At 39.4% G+C, this 17,379-nt stretch overlaps 1 protein-coding gene across 5 annotated transcripts in view; it reads left to right on the top strand.

The window, feature by feature from the left end:
* Positions 1-15,990, top strand: part of CAMSAP2 (calmodulin regulated spectrin associated protein family member 2) — a 118,522-nt gene extending 102,532 nt beyond the window's left edge. For 3 of the 5 annotated variants that reach the window (XM_060232336.1, XM_060232334.1, XM_060232338.1), the window contains 8 exons: positions 1,202-1,274; positions 2,822-5,033; positions 6,631-6,767; positions 7,733-7,950; positions 9,354-9,426; positions 11,040-11,155; positions 11,924-12,042; positions 12,836-15,990. In XM_060232336.1, coding sequence (XP_060088319.1) covers positions 1,202-1,274; positions 2,822-5,033; positions 6,631-6,767; positions 7,733-7,950; positions 9,354-9,426; positions 11,040-11,155; positions 11,924-12,042; positions 12,836-13,141 — 3,254 coding nt within the window. In that variant the 3' untranslated portion in view covers positions 13,142-15,990. The remainder of the gene's footprint in view (positions 1-1,201; positions 1,275-2,821; positions 5,034-6,630; positions 6,768-7,732; positions 7,951-9,353; positions 9,427-11,039; positions 11,156-11,923; positions 12,043-12,835) is intronic. The other 2 variants (XM_060232337.1, XM_060232335.1) reach the window with 1 other exon arrangement.
* The last annotated feature ends 1,389 nt before the right edge of the window (positions 15,991-17,379 follow it).

Here is a 17,379-nt window from a genome sequence, read left to right as displayed (position 1 = left end):
CTCTCTAAACTCTAATTAGGTTGGCCTCTTGGGCTTTATGTGCCTGGTCTCTTGAGTCGACTGTCTGCTCCCAGCCCTCCTGACTCCATCATACCCACGTCTCTCCCTCAGCAACCTTGTTAGTTCTTAAGAGTAGTGTAAATATTTCACTGTGACACTCGATTGTCACTCTCAGCCACCTGGCTGTCTCCACAGAGCTAACAGCGAGCTTCACTTCATGAGAAGTCTCTTCACAGCTCTCTGTATCAACTCTCTCTTCAGCTCTCCTGCTGACCATATACTGCCCACTTCAACTGTCTCCCTCTGACAGTTGCTGACAGTTGACTCTCCAGCCGTTATCAGTCACTCACTCTGAGAGTTCCGAGCACTCCGGCCCCCACCCTCAGATCACATGACTCAGACTCCCTGAGTCCTTAGCTTTTCTATTAACCCTTCCAATTCTGTCACACATGCATGCCCTGAAATTACTAGATTGGCCTTGAAATTATTGATAAAAGTAGTTGGGCTGCTGAACATGTACCCTGTTCAGATTAGATGGAAGTGGAACAGATATCATTTTAGGACTGTAAATAAATAAAATGTTGTCCTTGCCACTCTCATCACTAAAAAGAAAAACAAAACAAAACTTAAGACAGCCCAGCCCCTCTTTTAGCATATTAAAAAGAAACAAAGAGATTATAAAATATCTTTAAAAATAGGAGGAGGGTTCTGTTATATATTGTTGGCTGAAGCATATCCTGCATTCAGATAATCCTGAATGTATAAAATGACACCCCCCCCCCCAAAAAAAAAGATTCTGGTGTTGTTGTTGTTGTTGCTATAAATATCTACGCTTATGTGAATTTCAGAGGCCCCTCTGTTTTTCGTGATAGCATTCCTGAGAAAAAGCTTAGTTTTCCTTTCAGGTAAATAGGAGGATGTGATTTTAGTTTTAATTGATGTCAGTGGAAATTTGGGCTCAAAGTTTTAATTGGATAATATTGTACAGATATACAGATGTGCATTCTGTGTTACTTTACTGACAAATGGGTTTAATTATAACTAATGTATGTAACCTTTTCAATTTGTATTGATCTTAGAAGTCCATTTTCAGTTGCCCTAATATATGATAGATTTGACTTGTTTTTAAAATGTTTCCTTTAGATTATTATTTATTTCCCAATAATTTGAGTTTTATGTTACATTTTGTATTGGTTTCAAGCAGGTAACATTAGAAGATCTGCATCTATGTCTTATGTGGATGGATATGTAGGGACTTGGCCCAAAGAAAAACGGTAAGCCATTTGTCTATTAAGGATCTTGCAAACGTTTGAGTTTCCTATTTTGTTCTTGACCGCTGACTTGGAAAACATTTCACAACCAGCATGATTACATTTATTTACATTACGCTTATAATGCCTACTAATCCATAGTATTCATAAGATGGCTTACCAACATTCAAAAATAAAAATAAATATAAATTCATCAAACAATAAAATGAATCTGTCAAGATAAAGCCAGGAACAGCAGAAGACAAATTTAAATTCTACAAAAAGGCTAAGCTAATAAAAAAATATTTTCACCTGACACCTGTTACTCAAAAAAAACAGATGCCAGGTGAATGGCGAGGGAGTCCCATAAATGAGGTGCCACAAGTGGTCTTATGTGGAAACAGGTGGTTATGCACACTGGGAAGCACATGAGTGAGCTCTGGCCTTCCATGTTCTCTTCCAATCGTTTATAGAGTCTTTACAATGACCTGTGTACGATAATATCTAGGGGAATAGGCCCTATTTTGCAAGATCCATATTACTCAACTCTTTTCTCCCCCACCCACTTTATGGGGAATAGGTTAGGTTAGGAAGACGTACAAATGTAGACCCATTATTATATATACACTCTTGTTTGCATTAAAGTTTCTGTGTATTATATGAAATGTGGCACATATCCAAGGCTCATTCTCATCCTTAACTGTTTGTAACTTTCATGTGAACTAATTCATAACTTTGCATTATATCTGCTACATTTCCATGAGTTTACCTGCCTTGACATAGTGTTATTTTAGAAGTTAACAGAATTTCATTCTGCAGTTTTAACATCGAAGATAACGGAGTACTATTGGAGACCTGTCCATATGGCTCAGGATTATTTTCTTTATTTTGCAAGTTCCATTTATTAATCCCTTAGAGTGTGCTGAATATCTCTCTTTTGCTTCTTGGGAAGGAATTTTCATTGTATATTCAAGAAATCATATTATGATATTGAAGTCACAAGATCTGTCAAGTTTGTTTTGTTTTTTTACTTGCAATACATTCAGAATATGCACAAATCAAATTCTAATTCTTGGGTGGATGTGAATGCAATGTGTTAAAATGATAATTGTATTATGGGTTGTTTTTAGGGTTGAATGGATTTATTTATATTATTTATTTTGTGGGCTTATATCCCACCCTTTCCCATAGATGGGCTCAAGGCAAATCACAACATATAAAATGGCTTGGGGGCAGGAGCAGTTTGCATAGGAATTGTTTGAGAACAGTAACATAAAAAGCTTGAACGCATTCACTGATTCAGGCAATGAGTGATCCCATTGGCAGGGATTGCCCATGTGACCACTCTGTGAAGAACTGATCTTGTTCTCAATTTTATTTGCTCCCTGAGCTGTCTAAATCTGAATGGCTACATTAGTTTGTAATATTATTGTATTTTTGAGCAATTTCTTGGTTGTCTGGGATCACATAAGGAAGCCCCAAATGTTGCAGCACAGATACAAAAAATACTCTTTCAAAATATTAAGATATGAGGTTATTTAAAAGACTTTCTCAATTTAATCTCCTTTTAGATCTTCAGTACATGGAGTTTCATTTGATATCTCTTTTGACAAAGAAGATAGCATTCGTATCACAGCTCCAAACAGAGCAATGACTAGATCTGTTAGTAATGAAGGTCTTGAGAAAAATACTGACCGCATGCCCAGACATATTAGAAAAAACCTGTCCTTCAGGCCTGTGAATGGAGAAGAGGAAACTGAGGATATTGAAGAAGAAAGGGATGGGGACTTTCATAGTAGTCCAGAGGTCAATAGTGATCAAAGGAATGCCAACCAGGTTAGCCCATATAACCTCCCCAATGGTGCACTGCAAAACAGATTGGTTACTGATGATTATGGCAATCAGATTGAGGCACCAAGCATTGAACAGGCTTTGCAAATTATCCATGCTACTGATAAACCCCCCAGTGCTACTCAGCCACAGCAAATTACAAATGGGTTTTTTCTTCACAACAAGGAGATGAACATTTTGAATTCAAACATCAAACCTGACCAGAGTAGTCCTGATCTTGCAGACACAAAAGGTGCTCTCAGTCCCATAACTGACAATACAGAAGCAGATACGGGAATCCATGTCCCTTCAGACATTCCAGAGACTATGGATGAAGATTCTACCTTGAGGGATTATACTGTAAGCCTTGACTCTGATATGGAAGAACCATCTCGATTCCTGCATGACTTTGATAGTAAAGGTGTCAACCAAAAGGAGCAATTAAGTCCTTGTCCAAGCTCAATTAGTGCCAAATCCCAAGCAGGAAGTAGTGCATCTTCAAGTTCAGGAGTCAAAATGACCAGCTTTGCAGAACAGAAATTTAAGAAACTTAATCACACAGACAGCAGAAGCAGTGGAAGCAGTTCTCAAAAAACAACCCCAGAAGGCTCTGAGCTGAACATTCCTCACATAGTTTCCTGGGCTCAAATACCTGAGGAATCTCCTCTCCCTCAAGGAAGAGACACTACACAGTTGCTGGCCTCTGAAATGGTGCAGTTGAAGATGAAGCTGGAAGAGAAGAGGCGGGCAATTGAGGCCCAGAAGAAGAAGGTTGAGGCTGCATTCACAAAACAAAGGCAAAAAATGGGAAGAACAGCATTTCTCAATGTTGTGAAAAAGAAAAGCGATGGGATTTCTCCACTGAGAGAAGAGGCAGCTGGAGCAGAGGATGAGAAAGTATTTACCGACAGCAAGCTAAAGGAAAAAGAAACACTAAAGCTAGGTGAACGGCTTAACAAGGATTCAGAGAAAATAAAGGAGAGCATTGAAAATCCCCATGCCAAATGGCTTAAGTCCCCAAGTACTTCAGTTGATTCTGAGAAGCAATTTAATTTGGCAAGTCCTTCAGAAGAGAACGTAAATGAAAGTGACTTGTTGGAGTATACAAAGTCTATTGAGAAGCTCAATTCTTCCCTACATTTCCTGCAGCAGGAAATGCAACGGTTATCACTTCAGCAGGAAATGCTAATGCAGATGAGGGAACAGCAAGCTTGGGTTATTTCACCACCTCAGCCTTCTCCCCAGAAACAAATTCGGGAGCTTAAATCTTCTCTGAGATCTACGGGATCATCTCCCATGACCTCATTTTCATTGGAATCTCCTCGTCCTTCCCACCAGTCCCCACAGTCATCTTCCAGGAAGAATTCCACTCTCCCTAGTAAAATACAAAGGACTCCTAGGCCAAATGAACTGAAAATAACTCCTTTGAATCGCACTTTGACTGCTCCACGATCTGTGGATAGTCTTCCTCGTTTGAGAAGATTTTCTCCAAGTCAGGTACCCATTCAGACTAGGTCATTTGTTTGTTTTGGAGATGACGGTGAACGTATAGGTGAACCTCAGTTGAGTGGGAATCTTTTGAAAGAGGTCAGAAATATGACTGAGAAAGCTGACAAGGAAGGAGGAGGTGAGAAAGAAGCAGAACAAAAAGTGACAGAAGAAGTAGTTGAACAAAAATCAGAGGAAAACCAGATCAGACCTCTGGAATCCTCAGTATCTGAAGTACTATCACAGCCCGTTACTGAAACTGTCTGCCTTACTCCAAGTGAAGAGTTATTGAACCCCCCAGTATTGCCACCACCTCTGTCTAAAACCGCTAACCTCATAGAAGTCCCCCTCTCAAACTTGAAACCACCAGAAAAGTCTGAAGAATCTGTTGAGAAATCAGAGGGTGAGAGTGACAAAGAACAACTGGAGGATGACCAAAAAGTGTGTTGTGGATTCTTTTTCAAGGTGAGTACATCATGAGATCATGACATCATAAGTAAGAGCCAGCATAGTGGTTAGAGTGTTGGACTTAGACCCAGAAGACACAAATTCAAACCCCACTCTGCCATAGAGGTTTGCTGAGAGATCTCGGACCAGTCACTCTCAGGCAGTCTTGCCTACCACAGGGTTGTTGTGAAGATAAAATGGAATTTGGGAAAACAGTGTGATAACCCACTTTTTGTCCCTGTAAGTGAGGAATGGGGGAGGGGGGGAACAGAAATAGCTAAATCATGAGATGTTTCTGTACTAATGGAGGGCAGAAAATATTTTTTGTTGTTGCTAAACTTATAATAGGTTTAAAGAGGTTTTAGCATATTAAAAATCTTTGAGGAAGGGGAACATTCAATCATGGATTTAGCTTAGTTGCTGAATTTCCATTAAAAATCCTGCAGACTTTTCTTCAGTGCAGCACACCAGCCTTCTTTCATCAGGAAAGAACTGTTATGACAAATTAGAGTTTCATTGAAGGCTTCCCAAAAAAGGATGCTTTCAATCCATGTTCTGTGTGCTAGAGGCAGGTGAAGAGAGCATGCAAGCACAAACTAAGTTTGTGTCCATCACAAACAGATATGTTGTGATATCTGAGTGCAGCATAGATATGCCCTGATAATATTCCTACTCACACCATTTTCTAAGACTTCAGAGGAGGGATGGCCATGAACCCAAGAAGGTCGGCTCGGTTTGGGGTGGCCAACTTAAATGGTACTTGAGAAGTTGTATTTTATTCAACAAACAGGGAAAAGGTCAGGTGAAATTGTGGGTAAAATTTCTGAGGTAAAATCAGTGCAGCTGCAGGAACTTTCTCTGCCTCCTGCTGTAAAAAGAGCATTAGGCAGAGATGGAAGTAAAGAGTGCTTAGGCTTCCCATTACAGGAGTCTGCTTGAGTTGAACCATAAACACTCCAAAGGCAGACTTGTGTGCCTTCCCCCACTTCATTCTTGCTCTCTGCCTAGCACAAGGATTACAGCTCAGGTGAGAATCAAATGGTCAAGACTACCCTGACTCGTGCCAGGGAGAGAGCATGAAGGCAGCAAGGGAAGTAGAGGCCTGCAGTGAGCCAGCCAACATCATTGTGAAGCTGTGCACCCTTGATCTGTCTTGCTTCCTTCTTACTCTTTTTCATTATGAGGTGCAGCATCTCAGGCAAGAGGGTGAAATTACTGAGGCACCTGGAGGAGACCAAGCCACTACCACCTCATAGCCAGCTTGCTGGGTGGCTGCTACGATGGTGGTGTGGTTTTGCCTTTTCTTCTCTATGCCCACCTTGCTTTCTCCCTGGCAGTCGCTCGTATGTTGGGATGAGAGCATGGAGGCTGCTGTAGATGATGGGCCTCTACTTCCATCCCCGGCATGAGACCTGCAACTCAACCTTCCTTTCTTCCAGTCCCTCCACTAGCAGCTATTTCAACACGGGAACAACCTGCCAACCGCAAACCCCACTGGAATAAGGGACAAGGTGCCACACAATGGTCTAGTGCTCAGAAGAGCCGCATGTGCTCCAAAGCCACTGAGTAGTTCTGCATAAACTAATTTTATTTTTTTCATAAATGTTGCTGCTAGGATGATCAAAAGGCTGAAGATGATATGGCAGTAAAACGGGCAGCATTACTGGAGAAGCGATTGAGAAGAGAAAGAGAAACCTTACTTCGAAAGCAGCAGCTGGAAGCAGAGTTGGAACACAAGAAGGAAGAAACAAAGTGAGATTAACTATAGACACCAGTCATTCTAAATCCAAACTAGCTTTTAGATGCTGTTTGCTGTGCCATAGAAGCGGTCCTTCCTCCAAGAAGTCTCCCATTCGATGTCCTGAGTACTATGTTAAAAAATTCTAATACAAAAAGGTCAATTTTGGCAGCTAATGGCCAATTCTTTCTTTGTTTTGAGAAGTAGAACTATAAAATTTCCAGAAATTTTGAATCCATGGGGAGGTGGGAAAACCGGGGGAAGGGGAGGGAACAGAAATTTGGGAGGAAATTTAAATATATGCAGTACTTTCTTATCAAGCCTAAACTTATTTTACTGTTTTAACAACATAAAACACATAATTTGTAACATAGTGATTTATATGTTAGCTATGTTATAAACAATGTGATTTATGCTGTTCAGATATTTTACTATTTGATGTGTGTCTGAAATTTAAAAGTATATAGTCATAGTTTTCTACAAGCCAAATAGCAATGTCTGTTCGATCAGAATCTACTGTTCATATATAGTTCATAGTTAAAGATTTTGAGTTTTTCTCTTTCTGAATTTTATCAAAAATTAAATAAGACACAAGTTCATACAAACACATTCTTTGTTAAAGTTTGTTAATTGATAAACTGTGATAAATCACAATATTAGCTAGTAGAACTGGTGCTGATCAACAAAGGGATTTTCTTCTATTATTTCTTCTGCTTTTTCTTCTGTTATTTCTAGTCCCTTTGGCTATTTCTGGACTCAGCTTGTCTTGTAAATTTTCCTGAAACTATTAATTGCCCCACAAATCTAAGTATGAAAGCTAAGATATTTTATTACACTAACATTTGAAAACTGAGTACATTCTGGAAGTGTATCTGGTACTTTTACCAGCACTTTTTAAAAAGTCACAATTATTGCTGGTGCTGTTGTTACTGTGTGTGCAAGAAGACTGGTTTTACTAATAGTGACTTGAATTTCCAAGGAGGAAGTCTGAGGAAGAACGTCAGAAGAAGGAAGATGAACGAGCCCGGCGAGAGTTCATTAAACAAGAATATATGAGGCGGAAGCAGCTAAAACTCATGGAAGACATGGACATTGTCATAAAGGCCCGTCCCCATTCCAAACAGAAAAAGCCACGACCAAAATCTATTCATAGAGATCATATTGAATCGCCCAAGACTCCAATCAAAGGTCCTCCAGGTAACAAAACATACCTCCAGGTATGTCAACATGTGACATGCAACTTTTTGCTATTCCAGGAAGCGTAAGGAGTGCAATAGACCACCATTGCACTTATTCTTCCCTCCCATCTATATTCAGATACTCAGCTTTCAACTGAGGACAGGAAAGTGTGCTTTGTGATAGACCACCAATCTTTCTTATACCTTAATTATACTTGGTAATGTTCTAGTAATTTTTTGCTTATTGTGTATTTTATTTAGGTAATTGTTACCCCATTTTTTCCTGATAAGGACCTAAAGCAGCTTAGGTAATAATTAATCAAATAAAGTAAAACAAAAAGACATCTTGGGTAGGTTCTGAATCCAGTAGTCAGCTCCCTCATCAGCTACTGCTTGTGAGTCATGAGCCAAGAACCTGTCGGCTTGTGCTGCTGGCCACACTTGGGCTTTAATACTACCTGCAGACATAAAGGAGGCAAACACAACTGAGATGCTGTGCAGCACACCTTTCCAGACAAACACTCCATGAACTGAATCAATACAGGAACATTCTGCTTTAATTAGATGTTTGTCTCTGTGCAGAGGACAAACATTCCAGCCATGGAGGGAGAAGAAGCCAGACAGCCCTGCAGATCTGCTGGGCCTTAGACCTGGCTGGGCTAGGCTGGGAGCCATTTTCCTTGGGCCATTCTCGTAGCTGTCCTACCCTGGCTGGGCTGGCTCAAGTGGTGGCAGAACACTGGTTTACTCGGAAATCCTGCTGTCGCTATAATGGCCGGTCTGCTGCTACCTGGAGGTGCTTAGCTTAGAAGAACCTTAATTCCTATTATAACTGATCTGCCAGCACTTTAGTGGTCCAAAATATAAATAAAACAAATGGGACACCCACAAGGATTTGCATGGAGCATCTCATTTCCCCTTCCCTCACCATTTCTTCTTTCCCTTCCTTGAAAGCCCCATAGCCTCTTCCCTTTTCCTGCTCCCTTCTCTCCTCCTCAACCAGCCAACCCACCTTTGTCCACCCCTGTATTTAAGTTTCCCTCTTCCCCTCACCCTGCCATCTTTTCCCAAGGGGCAGCTTGGGGCCAGTTACAGATGGAAAATCTGCAAGAATTTGTGGAGACACCTCACTTTCTTATGAATAATCTGGCTCCCTGCAGAATAAACCTTAATCTGTTTGTGACAAAAGCAAGCCTTTAAAGTCCTCCAGTTCATATGTTCTCTATCTCCTTCCCTGAATGTAGGGCACTCACTGAGAAATTCCTGGTGTGATGCAAATCACACTGTTGTGATGTTTAAATTGAGCAAAGTGACAAACTGTTTCTTGCCTACAAACCTGAATGCAGATTTCGTATCTGAATTTTTTATGGTCAGCTTTGTATTTCACTAGGTTTACTATTTTTTTGATTTCCCCCCTTCCAGTATCTAGCCTTTCACTGGCATCTCTGAACACAGGAGACAATGAGAGTGTGCAGTCAGGCAAGAGAACGCCACGGTAAGTATTCAGTTAATACATCTTTTAAATAGAAATTAGTGTTGTCTTATCATTGTGGCACAGCAGAGCTCGTTCAGTGAAGCATTTCTTAAACACAATGAAGAATCATTTGACGCAACGAGTCTTCTATGTAAGTGCTGCTTATGCTACTTATACTAGTATCATACAGCACTCAAGATGAATTATGCCGTGGTGAATTATGCCATTTTTGTACTGGCATGCAAAAAACTTGAGTACACATGACTAGGGATGGCCATAAACTGGGAAAATAGAAGTTCATTTTGGTTTGTGGAGCCACACGGACTGTGAATCATAACTCTTCATGGACCTTCCCATTTCACCAAACTAATTTGTTTCATGAAATTTGTGAAGTGGTAGAATAGCCCCCCTGTGGGCTAGAAGTGCCAAATTTGCAACAAGTCTTCAGCTGACTCTTCTCTACCTGCTCTCCACGTTTGATGAAGATTGGATTGGGGGGAGGGTAAATTACAACCCCCAAAGCTAGAGCCCCCAGAAATTTCTGGGGAAATCACAGCCCAGTTCCCTTCCCTCTATGTATTTGCCTCTAAACTAATGTGCAGTTGCCTGCTGATGATGGAATACAACAGCTGCATGTGAGCTGTGGGGTATATATCATTCTGCTGCCATAGAGCAGAATGGGAGCACTCTCGTATAGACAGCCAATGCTGCCTGGTGAACTTTGGAGGGCTGCTGTTAATATTTCCAGGACTGTGGAAGGGCAGCAAAAGTCCATCCCCTCATTGCTTTAACAATTAATTGATCGGCACCAGCATATCTGCTGCATGAACCGCCATAAAAACCATAGAGCTTCATTGCAGGCACGATTGCATGACCCTTGGCTCACAAAGCTCAAACGGAGTGATTTTTGCAATAAATTTAGGTTCATGACAAGGTTGTGCCCATCCCTACACATGACTGCTGTAGACTGCAAGTCAACATCTGTGGGTTCATTTGATGCTTTTCTTATGCTTACTGCATGCCCACTGGTTGTGTGAATAGACTGATCAATGCAATAGACCACTGAACATCCACAACTGAGTTGAATTGTCTAAATTGGATTTACAGTAAGAGTACATTTTAAGTTTGCAAAGTAAAGACAGATGACTTTGATACAGGTGCCTAGATGGCAGCATTTCACCATCTCTGTAAGGTCACAACTGTCATTATTCCCACCCTTTACTTGAAGTTTTCATCCCCACCAGTATTGCCTTCTCAGTATTTCTCAGCAGATAGTGGAATTAATGAGAGTGGAGATATTAGAAAGATTTAAGGCAAAGGTGTGTGTGGGTATTCTGTCCTCTCATTCCTTGTGATTACATTGCAGGGAAAAGGAATGAGTGGGTGTGAAGTCTTTTGGCAGTCATAAGAAATCAGACCAGCCTACTAGTAAACTGTGATTGCTGGTCCTTCTGCTCCAGATGCCTTCTAGGAATATAAATGAATTACTGTGCTTTTAGGTCACTTGATTAGGTTTCAGTGGTGGTTGTCTTTAGATCTTGCATCATAAAACATTACATACTTTTATTTGAACATTAAGAAGAATGCGTCATAATAACTTGGAAATATTTCTTTTTAAAAAACACAACTTTTAGGTCCGAGTCTGTGGAAGGATTTTTATCTCCAAGTCGCTGTGGTAGTCGTAATGGGGAAAAGGATTGGGAAAATGCATCTACAACCTCTTCGGTAGCTTCTGCTACAGAATATACAGGTTGGTTTCACGGATGATATTTGACTTTCTACATGGCTTAAAGAAACATCTTGGGAGTGCCCAGTGTTCTGGTCTAAAAATAGCAGCCTCAATCTCTTTCTATATGTGGGTCTGGGATCCCATCCCTCTTGCCCCCCAAGCTCTTGGCCTTAGTTCTTCAGCACATACCACAGTGTATGTGTTACTTCCAGTTGTGGATCCACCTATATCACCTATATCACCAGATAATACAGAGTCAGCAAGTCTCTCTTTGTCATATGAAGCTGTGAAAGTACATTCATGTATTTATCTTTCTCCAAGTGACTATGTGAGATTCTACTTGAATGGTTACATTTTTCTTTTGTTTTATGCCTCTGCTGACTTTTTCCTGTGTGCATCATTTTTTCATTTTTTCTGCATTCATTCTAAGGATGGTTGCCATCTGCTTTTATTTGTTCCCTTGTACTTTGGAAGCCAAACAATCTCTCCCAAGCCTTAGGAGACCTTCAGGAGCTGTGATTAGAATAGGCAACTGAGTGAGTTTTAGTTTGCACACAGTGTTTGAATGTGTGCAGATCAGGGTAATGGTCTACAAAAACTACATGAAAGGCAGAAATGCCCAGAAAACCCACATTAATAGTGTTTTGAATTCCATGGTATAACAACATCGACTGTTTGAGTAACATGCACTTTGGCGTATCTCTTACCTGTTGATTGTTCGTAGAAAATGAAGAGATGTTAAGATTGTTTTTTGAACCTACATTGACTGGGGTGATTTTTGTCCTCCAGGACCAAAGCTCTACAAAGAACCCAGTGCAAAATCTAACAAACACATAATCCAGAATGCTCTGGCTCATTGTTGTTTGGCTGGAAAAGTAAATGAAGGGCAGAAGAAAAAAATATTGGAGGTAAGGCAAACTTGTACTGCAAAAAGAAACTCAACAAGGAGGAAAGTTAAATTTAAACTTAAGGCTGCAGGATTTAATGGAATCTTAATATGAAGAACAGGAACTGCACAGGCTCTGTTGCATTGTCATCTGTATCCCATAGAAATGCTGCAAAAAGAGGGATAGCCAGAGCAGCTGTCCCAGACCCTAAAGATCAGGATCATCCACTTTAACAGTACCTTTTGAACTTTTCCAGTGACTCTAACCCAGAGGAAGGATAGACTGATGGAGGAAATATTTTCTAAAATTTGTAAACAGTAAATACTACTTCTGCAAATCCCTGGGGCTCACTGAATTCCCAGCCCCTCATTCTGGAATATTCTGCAGAGCTAAGCTGCAGTTTAGTTCATTCCCTGAAGAGCCTTCCTGAATATAAAAATTGCATACTTTGTGTAACTGTGAGGCATCTAATTGGTTTAGAATAGACAGAGAAAAAAGAATAGGAATTCATACATTGTGAGGCTATCCTGTAAGTCATCTCATAATGAAGTCCATTTTTTGAATGTATAGATATTGCAAAAATAATTGATGTATGAACAAAACTGCCTGGCCTGTTACAATCCAATTCTTAAAAATTACTTTTTGCACCATATAGGACTTGTTCACATTTGGGTGTATATCACCCGAGCTTGCTGAACTTTGAATGTTTTCCAAAACATAATTTAGTTTTTCAAAACATAATTTAGAAATTCATAAATTGTGTTTGAATTTTCCATGATGTTAACTTTCTCTCATTTCTCTCCTGCCCTTGAAGGAAATGGAGAAATCAGATGCCAACAATTTCCTAATCCTCTTCCGGGACTCAGGCTGCCAGTTCCGATCTTTATATACATACTGCCCTGAAACTGAAGAAATTAATAAATTAACTGGGATCGGCCCCAAGTCCATTAGCAAGAAAATGATTGAGGGGCTCTATAAATACAATTCTGACAGGAAGCAGTTCAGCCACATACCTGCTAAAACTCTTTCTGCCAGTGTTGATGCAATTACCATTCACAGCCATTTGTGGCAGAGCAAGAGACCAGTAACGCCGAAAAAACTCTTACCTGCAAAGGCATAGTGACTTGGGGGGAGGGGTGGGGAGGATACCTTGCTGCAGACTGTTGTGGGAAACTTGCACTTCGTATTCGCTGCCTATTAGAAAATAGGTTCCTGTTTGCCAACGAGACTCCTTTGAACTCAAGTCTGAAGACCAAGCTCTGTCGTCATGCACAACTGGAATGTAAACACAGTATTTAAGACTCAGAGAAAACTGACATTTAGGTGATTATGCATTCTTGTGCTCATGAACGATTGAGTCACAAATGGAGACAGATATGTGCTTTCACACAGTCCAGAGTGTTCGTGTCCTACTTTGAAACACTGAACTAATGAATGTTTGCAAATCTACAGTGACAATTTTTTTTAACATCTGTTGCCTTATACTTTGGTATTTTGCGCGTGTTCTGGAATTTGCTTTTACTGTTAATATCTTTCCTGGAGAAATATTCTGTCTTGATTTATCACAGCATTAAATTTTTAGCATCCTGCAGGCAACAGTGAGAGCTTCTTTGCACTGAAATGGAGGTCTGCTCATTAAGCTCTCATTCATTGCAAAGGATTTTGCACAGGAAAAGCTCACTGATGGAAAATACTCAGAATTAAATGTTGCTAGCATGTCTAGCAACTGGTTTCTAGCATTACTTATTCAGCAAGGAAGCATATTTTACAAAAGATATCAATGTTACATTAAAAAATCCACTATGGCCCTGATCCAGGTAATATATAGGGACATCCAAATAAGCCCTGGTATGTTTAAGTAAATATTTTAAATATTACTTTGAATAACTGTTTTCCCCCTTGTGTTCAGAAGCATCTTCTGACAGCTACAGCCCAAACTGTTTTTAGGCAACCATTTGAGATTCAGCACAACATAAAATCACTCAATATGTGCAAAATCACTTATACATGCGTGTAAGGCATTTCCAAGGATCATGACCCACATAGCATTTTCATTTCAAAATTCTAAACAAAGCAGTATAATGCTGTGTTGAAATTAGAAATTTTAGGTGAATCCTTTTGAAAAACAAAATTGGAAATCTCTATAGATTACTTAAAGCTCTTCCAATACTACCCAGTATGGACCAAAGTAAATTTTCTTCTGAGAGACATAAGGATTTAATGTTGCTTAATAAAAAAATATCTGCATCGAGTACAGTTCTTGACATCTTGAGTGTATTCAAACTGAGGGTGGCAAAGATCCGCAAGTGTAAAGCAATGTAACTGTTCTCTAAATAATCACTGGGGTATATTTTCAGTATTTACAAAGGGCTTTATACTTTTAGAAAAGTAATTTCTGTTTTTTAAAAGAATATTTAGTAACGCGAGCACTATTCCAACAGATGAAAAGTATGAACTTGAAATCTACCCTTATTTTTGTGACTGCTCTTTTGACATTGTTCACCGGAGGACTTAGTTGGGGGGTGGGAGGGGATCTAGGTGGAACCTCATTCTCAGGAAAAGACTTGAATTATTGCTGATCCTGTTCTGTTTCAGTGTTGTGACAAGTAATGGAACTTAAAGACAGTATTGAACTACTCTGCTTCTGAAGTATGTACTTTTATTATGGGTTTGAAGAAGGAAAACTTAAAATTCTGTATGCCTCTCCCATTGAACTGTTTGAATGGAAGAAGTACTGCTTCACCACAGTCTGTTCATGTTCTTAAAATGGAAGTTGTACAGGAATGAGAAATCCTTAAATAATTTAGACAACAGTACTTTTTTAAATTATTAAAAGGCCTTAGGCATCAATGCATCTGGGTTGTTCAGCAGCATTTTCTCAGAATGCAGTCAATATTTTACTGTAACTTATGTTCTTATATTTATGTATATTTGTTAAAACTGTAAAAAGACCTCTTCTTGTTTAATAGAGATGTGACTCAGATCTATTTGTGGTTAGGTGATTCCTAATGTTTGCATGTTTACGAACCAGGATATCTAACCATCTATTTCAAATGTAAACATACTGTGTATATATTATATATAATATTAAAAATAGGAGATGAATGGTCTGTATATTCTGCCTGCTGAACTTGGCTCCAACAAATGGAATAGGAAAGTCTTATTACTTATGTAAATGGAAATCTAAGTTAAATAACTGAAGTAAATCCATGGTTGAGGAAGAACTAGCAGGATTTAAATAGGACAGACAATTTTAAAGGGGAGGGCACAAGGAAGGATTTTTGTAAAGTAAACTATTCTATTCTTGCTAAAGGGAAACTGTAGTTCAAGGACACATGTCACCTACTGATTCATGCACCCTCAACTAAACGATTTATGAAGTATGATGGCAGAGGGTGTAACTTTAAATTATTGAAGAAATTATGAAATTTATCTACAGTTTTAAAAAGTTTGTGCAATGTCTAAAGGTAAAATGTGTACAACACAAAGTTTGATAATGCTGGGTTTAAAATTTACTAAATGCTAGGACAGTAAGGGCAGATTTTTTTCCCCCCTTAAAGCTTGCAGTTTTTCTAATGACAGTTTATTTGGGATCATGTTTAGGAAGAAGTTTATCACATTGCTGCTTTAATGGAGGGAGGGTGTTTTTATAGTTTATATGACAGCCAAACATCCTAATTTACAGACCAGGTGTTCAAATTTTTAACAGTCACGTGGGCTACTGAAACAATTTTTTGATGACTGTTGCGGCTTTTAATGCTTTGGCTGTTTAAAGCCAAATTATGTTATTTATGATTTAATGGGCACCGTCTGTTGAGGAAATGTACAGTGTTTTGTGTGCTTGTCCACTTTTGAGGAACATTGCTACCCTATTTTTTCAGATACTGTGCTGTAAAATATTGTCATATTGCTACTTACTTAGTATAGTGTAGTTCTTCCCTCCATCTAAATAAAACGCATGGCACCAAACTGTGTTGTGATTTATTTTTAGTACATGGTTTTCTGTTCATCTCTGAAGCTTCAGATTTTGTTTATTAAATATTTATGTCCTGCCTTTCCTCATGGCTCAAGGAAACTTGTTTGTAGAGTGTGGTAAACCAGGAAGATAATGATATGACGTCTCCTCCTTGGGGCCTTTGAACAAGGAAAGCCATAATTTTCCAGTTAAAACGTTGGTCTCAGAAATTGGATTCTGAGGTTGTTAAAGGTTTCTCAAAGGTAGAAATCATAAGAAACTCACATTTCCTTTCAGAATGTAGGAATTTGCTCCATCAGTTATTCCTCACTCCACTATACCAATTACCCGTGTCATTGAGAGGGTAGATAACTGTTCTTGGGAAACAGGGGAAGGTGTTGCTTCAGTGAACACGCAAAAATGGGTACAGGAGGGCTTGCACATTCCCTAGATATTGCTTGTACCTTTTAAAGGTCTTTGCCTTCCTTTTAAAGATGATGAACATGATGATGTTTCCCCAGTGTCAGTAGTCAAAATTACAGTAATGCTGCTTATCACCTCTTAATGCTATTTATCAGAGGCAAAAGTGGGATGATTTTCCACTGCATGAGCAATGATCCTTCATTCAAAATGCCTTCAAATTGTTATCTCCAGCTTTAAATACCTTTTGGGATAGAATCAGGACTGAACATGAGCACACAGCTATGGTGAACATATCCTAGATGTTGATCTAGTTGTCTTTGTAGATCTCTTTATCCTAATTTTTGTTTTATTAAATTTAAATTGCGTAACAGAAGTATGCCCAAGGGGGGGGAAAAAAAGATAATTCTTTCCTGTTGCATTTTAGTTGCTACCTACTGCCTTCCCAAGTTAAGCAAGCTGCTGCCACAGAGTGACCATGAGATCTGTCAGCTGACTTTATCTGGTTACCAACATAATCCTAAATAACATTATATCCTCAAAGCAGATAGACTTCAGTGACAGAAGCATGAACTCTGTTTAGGATTGCACTCTAAGCTTCTCAAGTCACAATTCCATGTAAACATAGTTCCAGGAAAGAACTGAACTTTTCAGGATAACATCTGACTTGATGACGGGTTTAATCTTTCACAGGACTGCAAAAATATCAGATGCCCACATCTGTTCTGTATGTTGTGACTTGTAATAACTGAATTTGGGAAATACATATGGTGGGGGGGGGGGGGTAAGAGTTAGCAAAGGATCTGGAAGACCCATGTTCCCATCCTTACTCTACCATAAAGTATAATGGATGACTTTTAACCAGTCATGTATTCTCAGATAAAATGGACTCTACAGTAAAATGGAGAAATAGAGGAAGATACAAGTCATTTGAGTCCCTACTGAGGAGGAGGGCAGGACATGAGTAAATATGTGAATGAAAG

The sequence above is a fragment of the Heteronotia binoei genome, chromosome 2 (genome assembly GCF_032191835.1).
Source record: "Heteronotia binoei isolate CCM8104 ecotype False Entrance Well chromosome 2, APGP_CSIRO_Hbin_v1, whole genome shotgun sequence".
Classification (NCBI taxonomy): Eukaryota; Metazoa; Chordata; class Lepidosauria; order Squamata; family Gekkonidae; genus Heteronotia; species Heteronotia binoei.
Note: the sequence above shows the minus strand (reverse complement) of the source record. Positions and strands in the feature narration are given on the sequence as shown.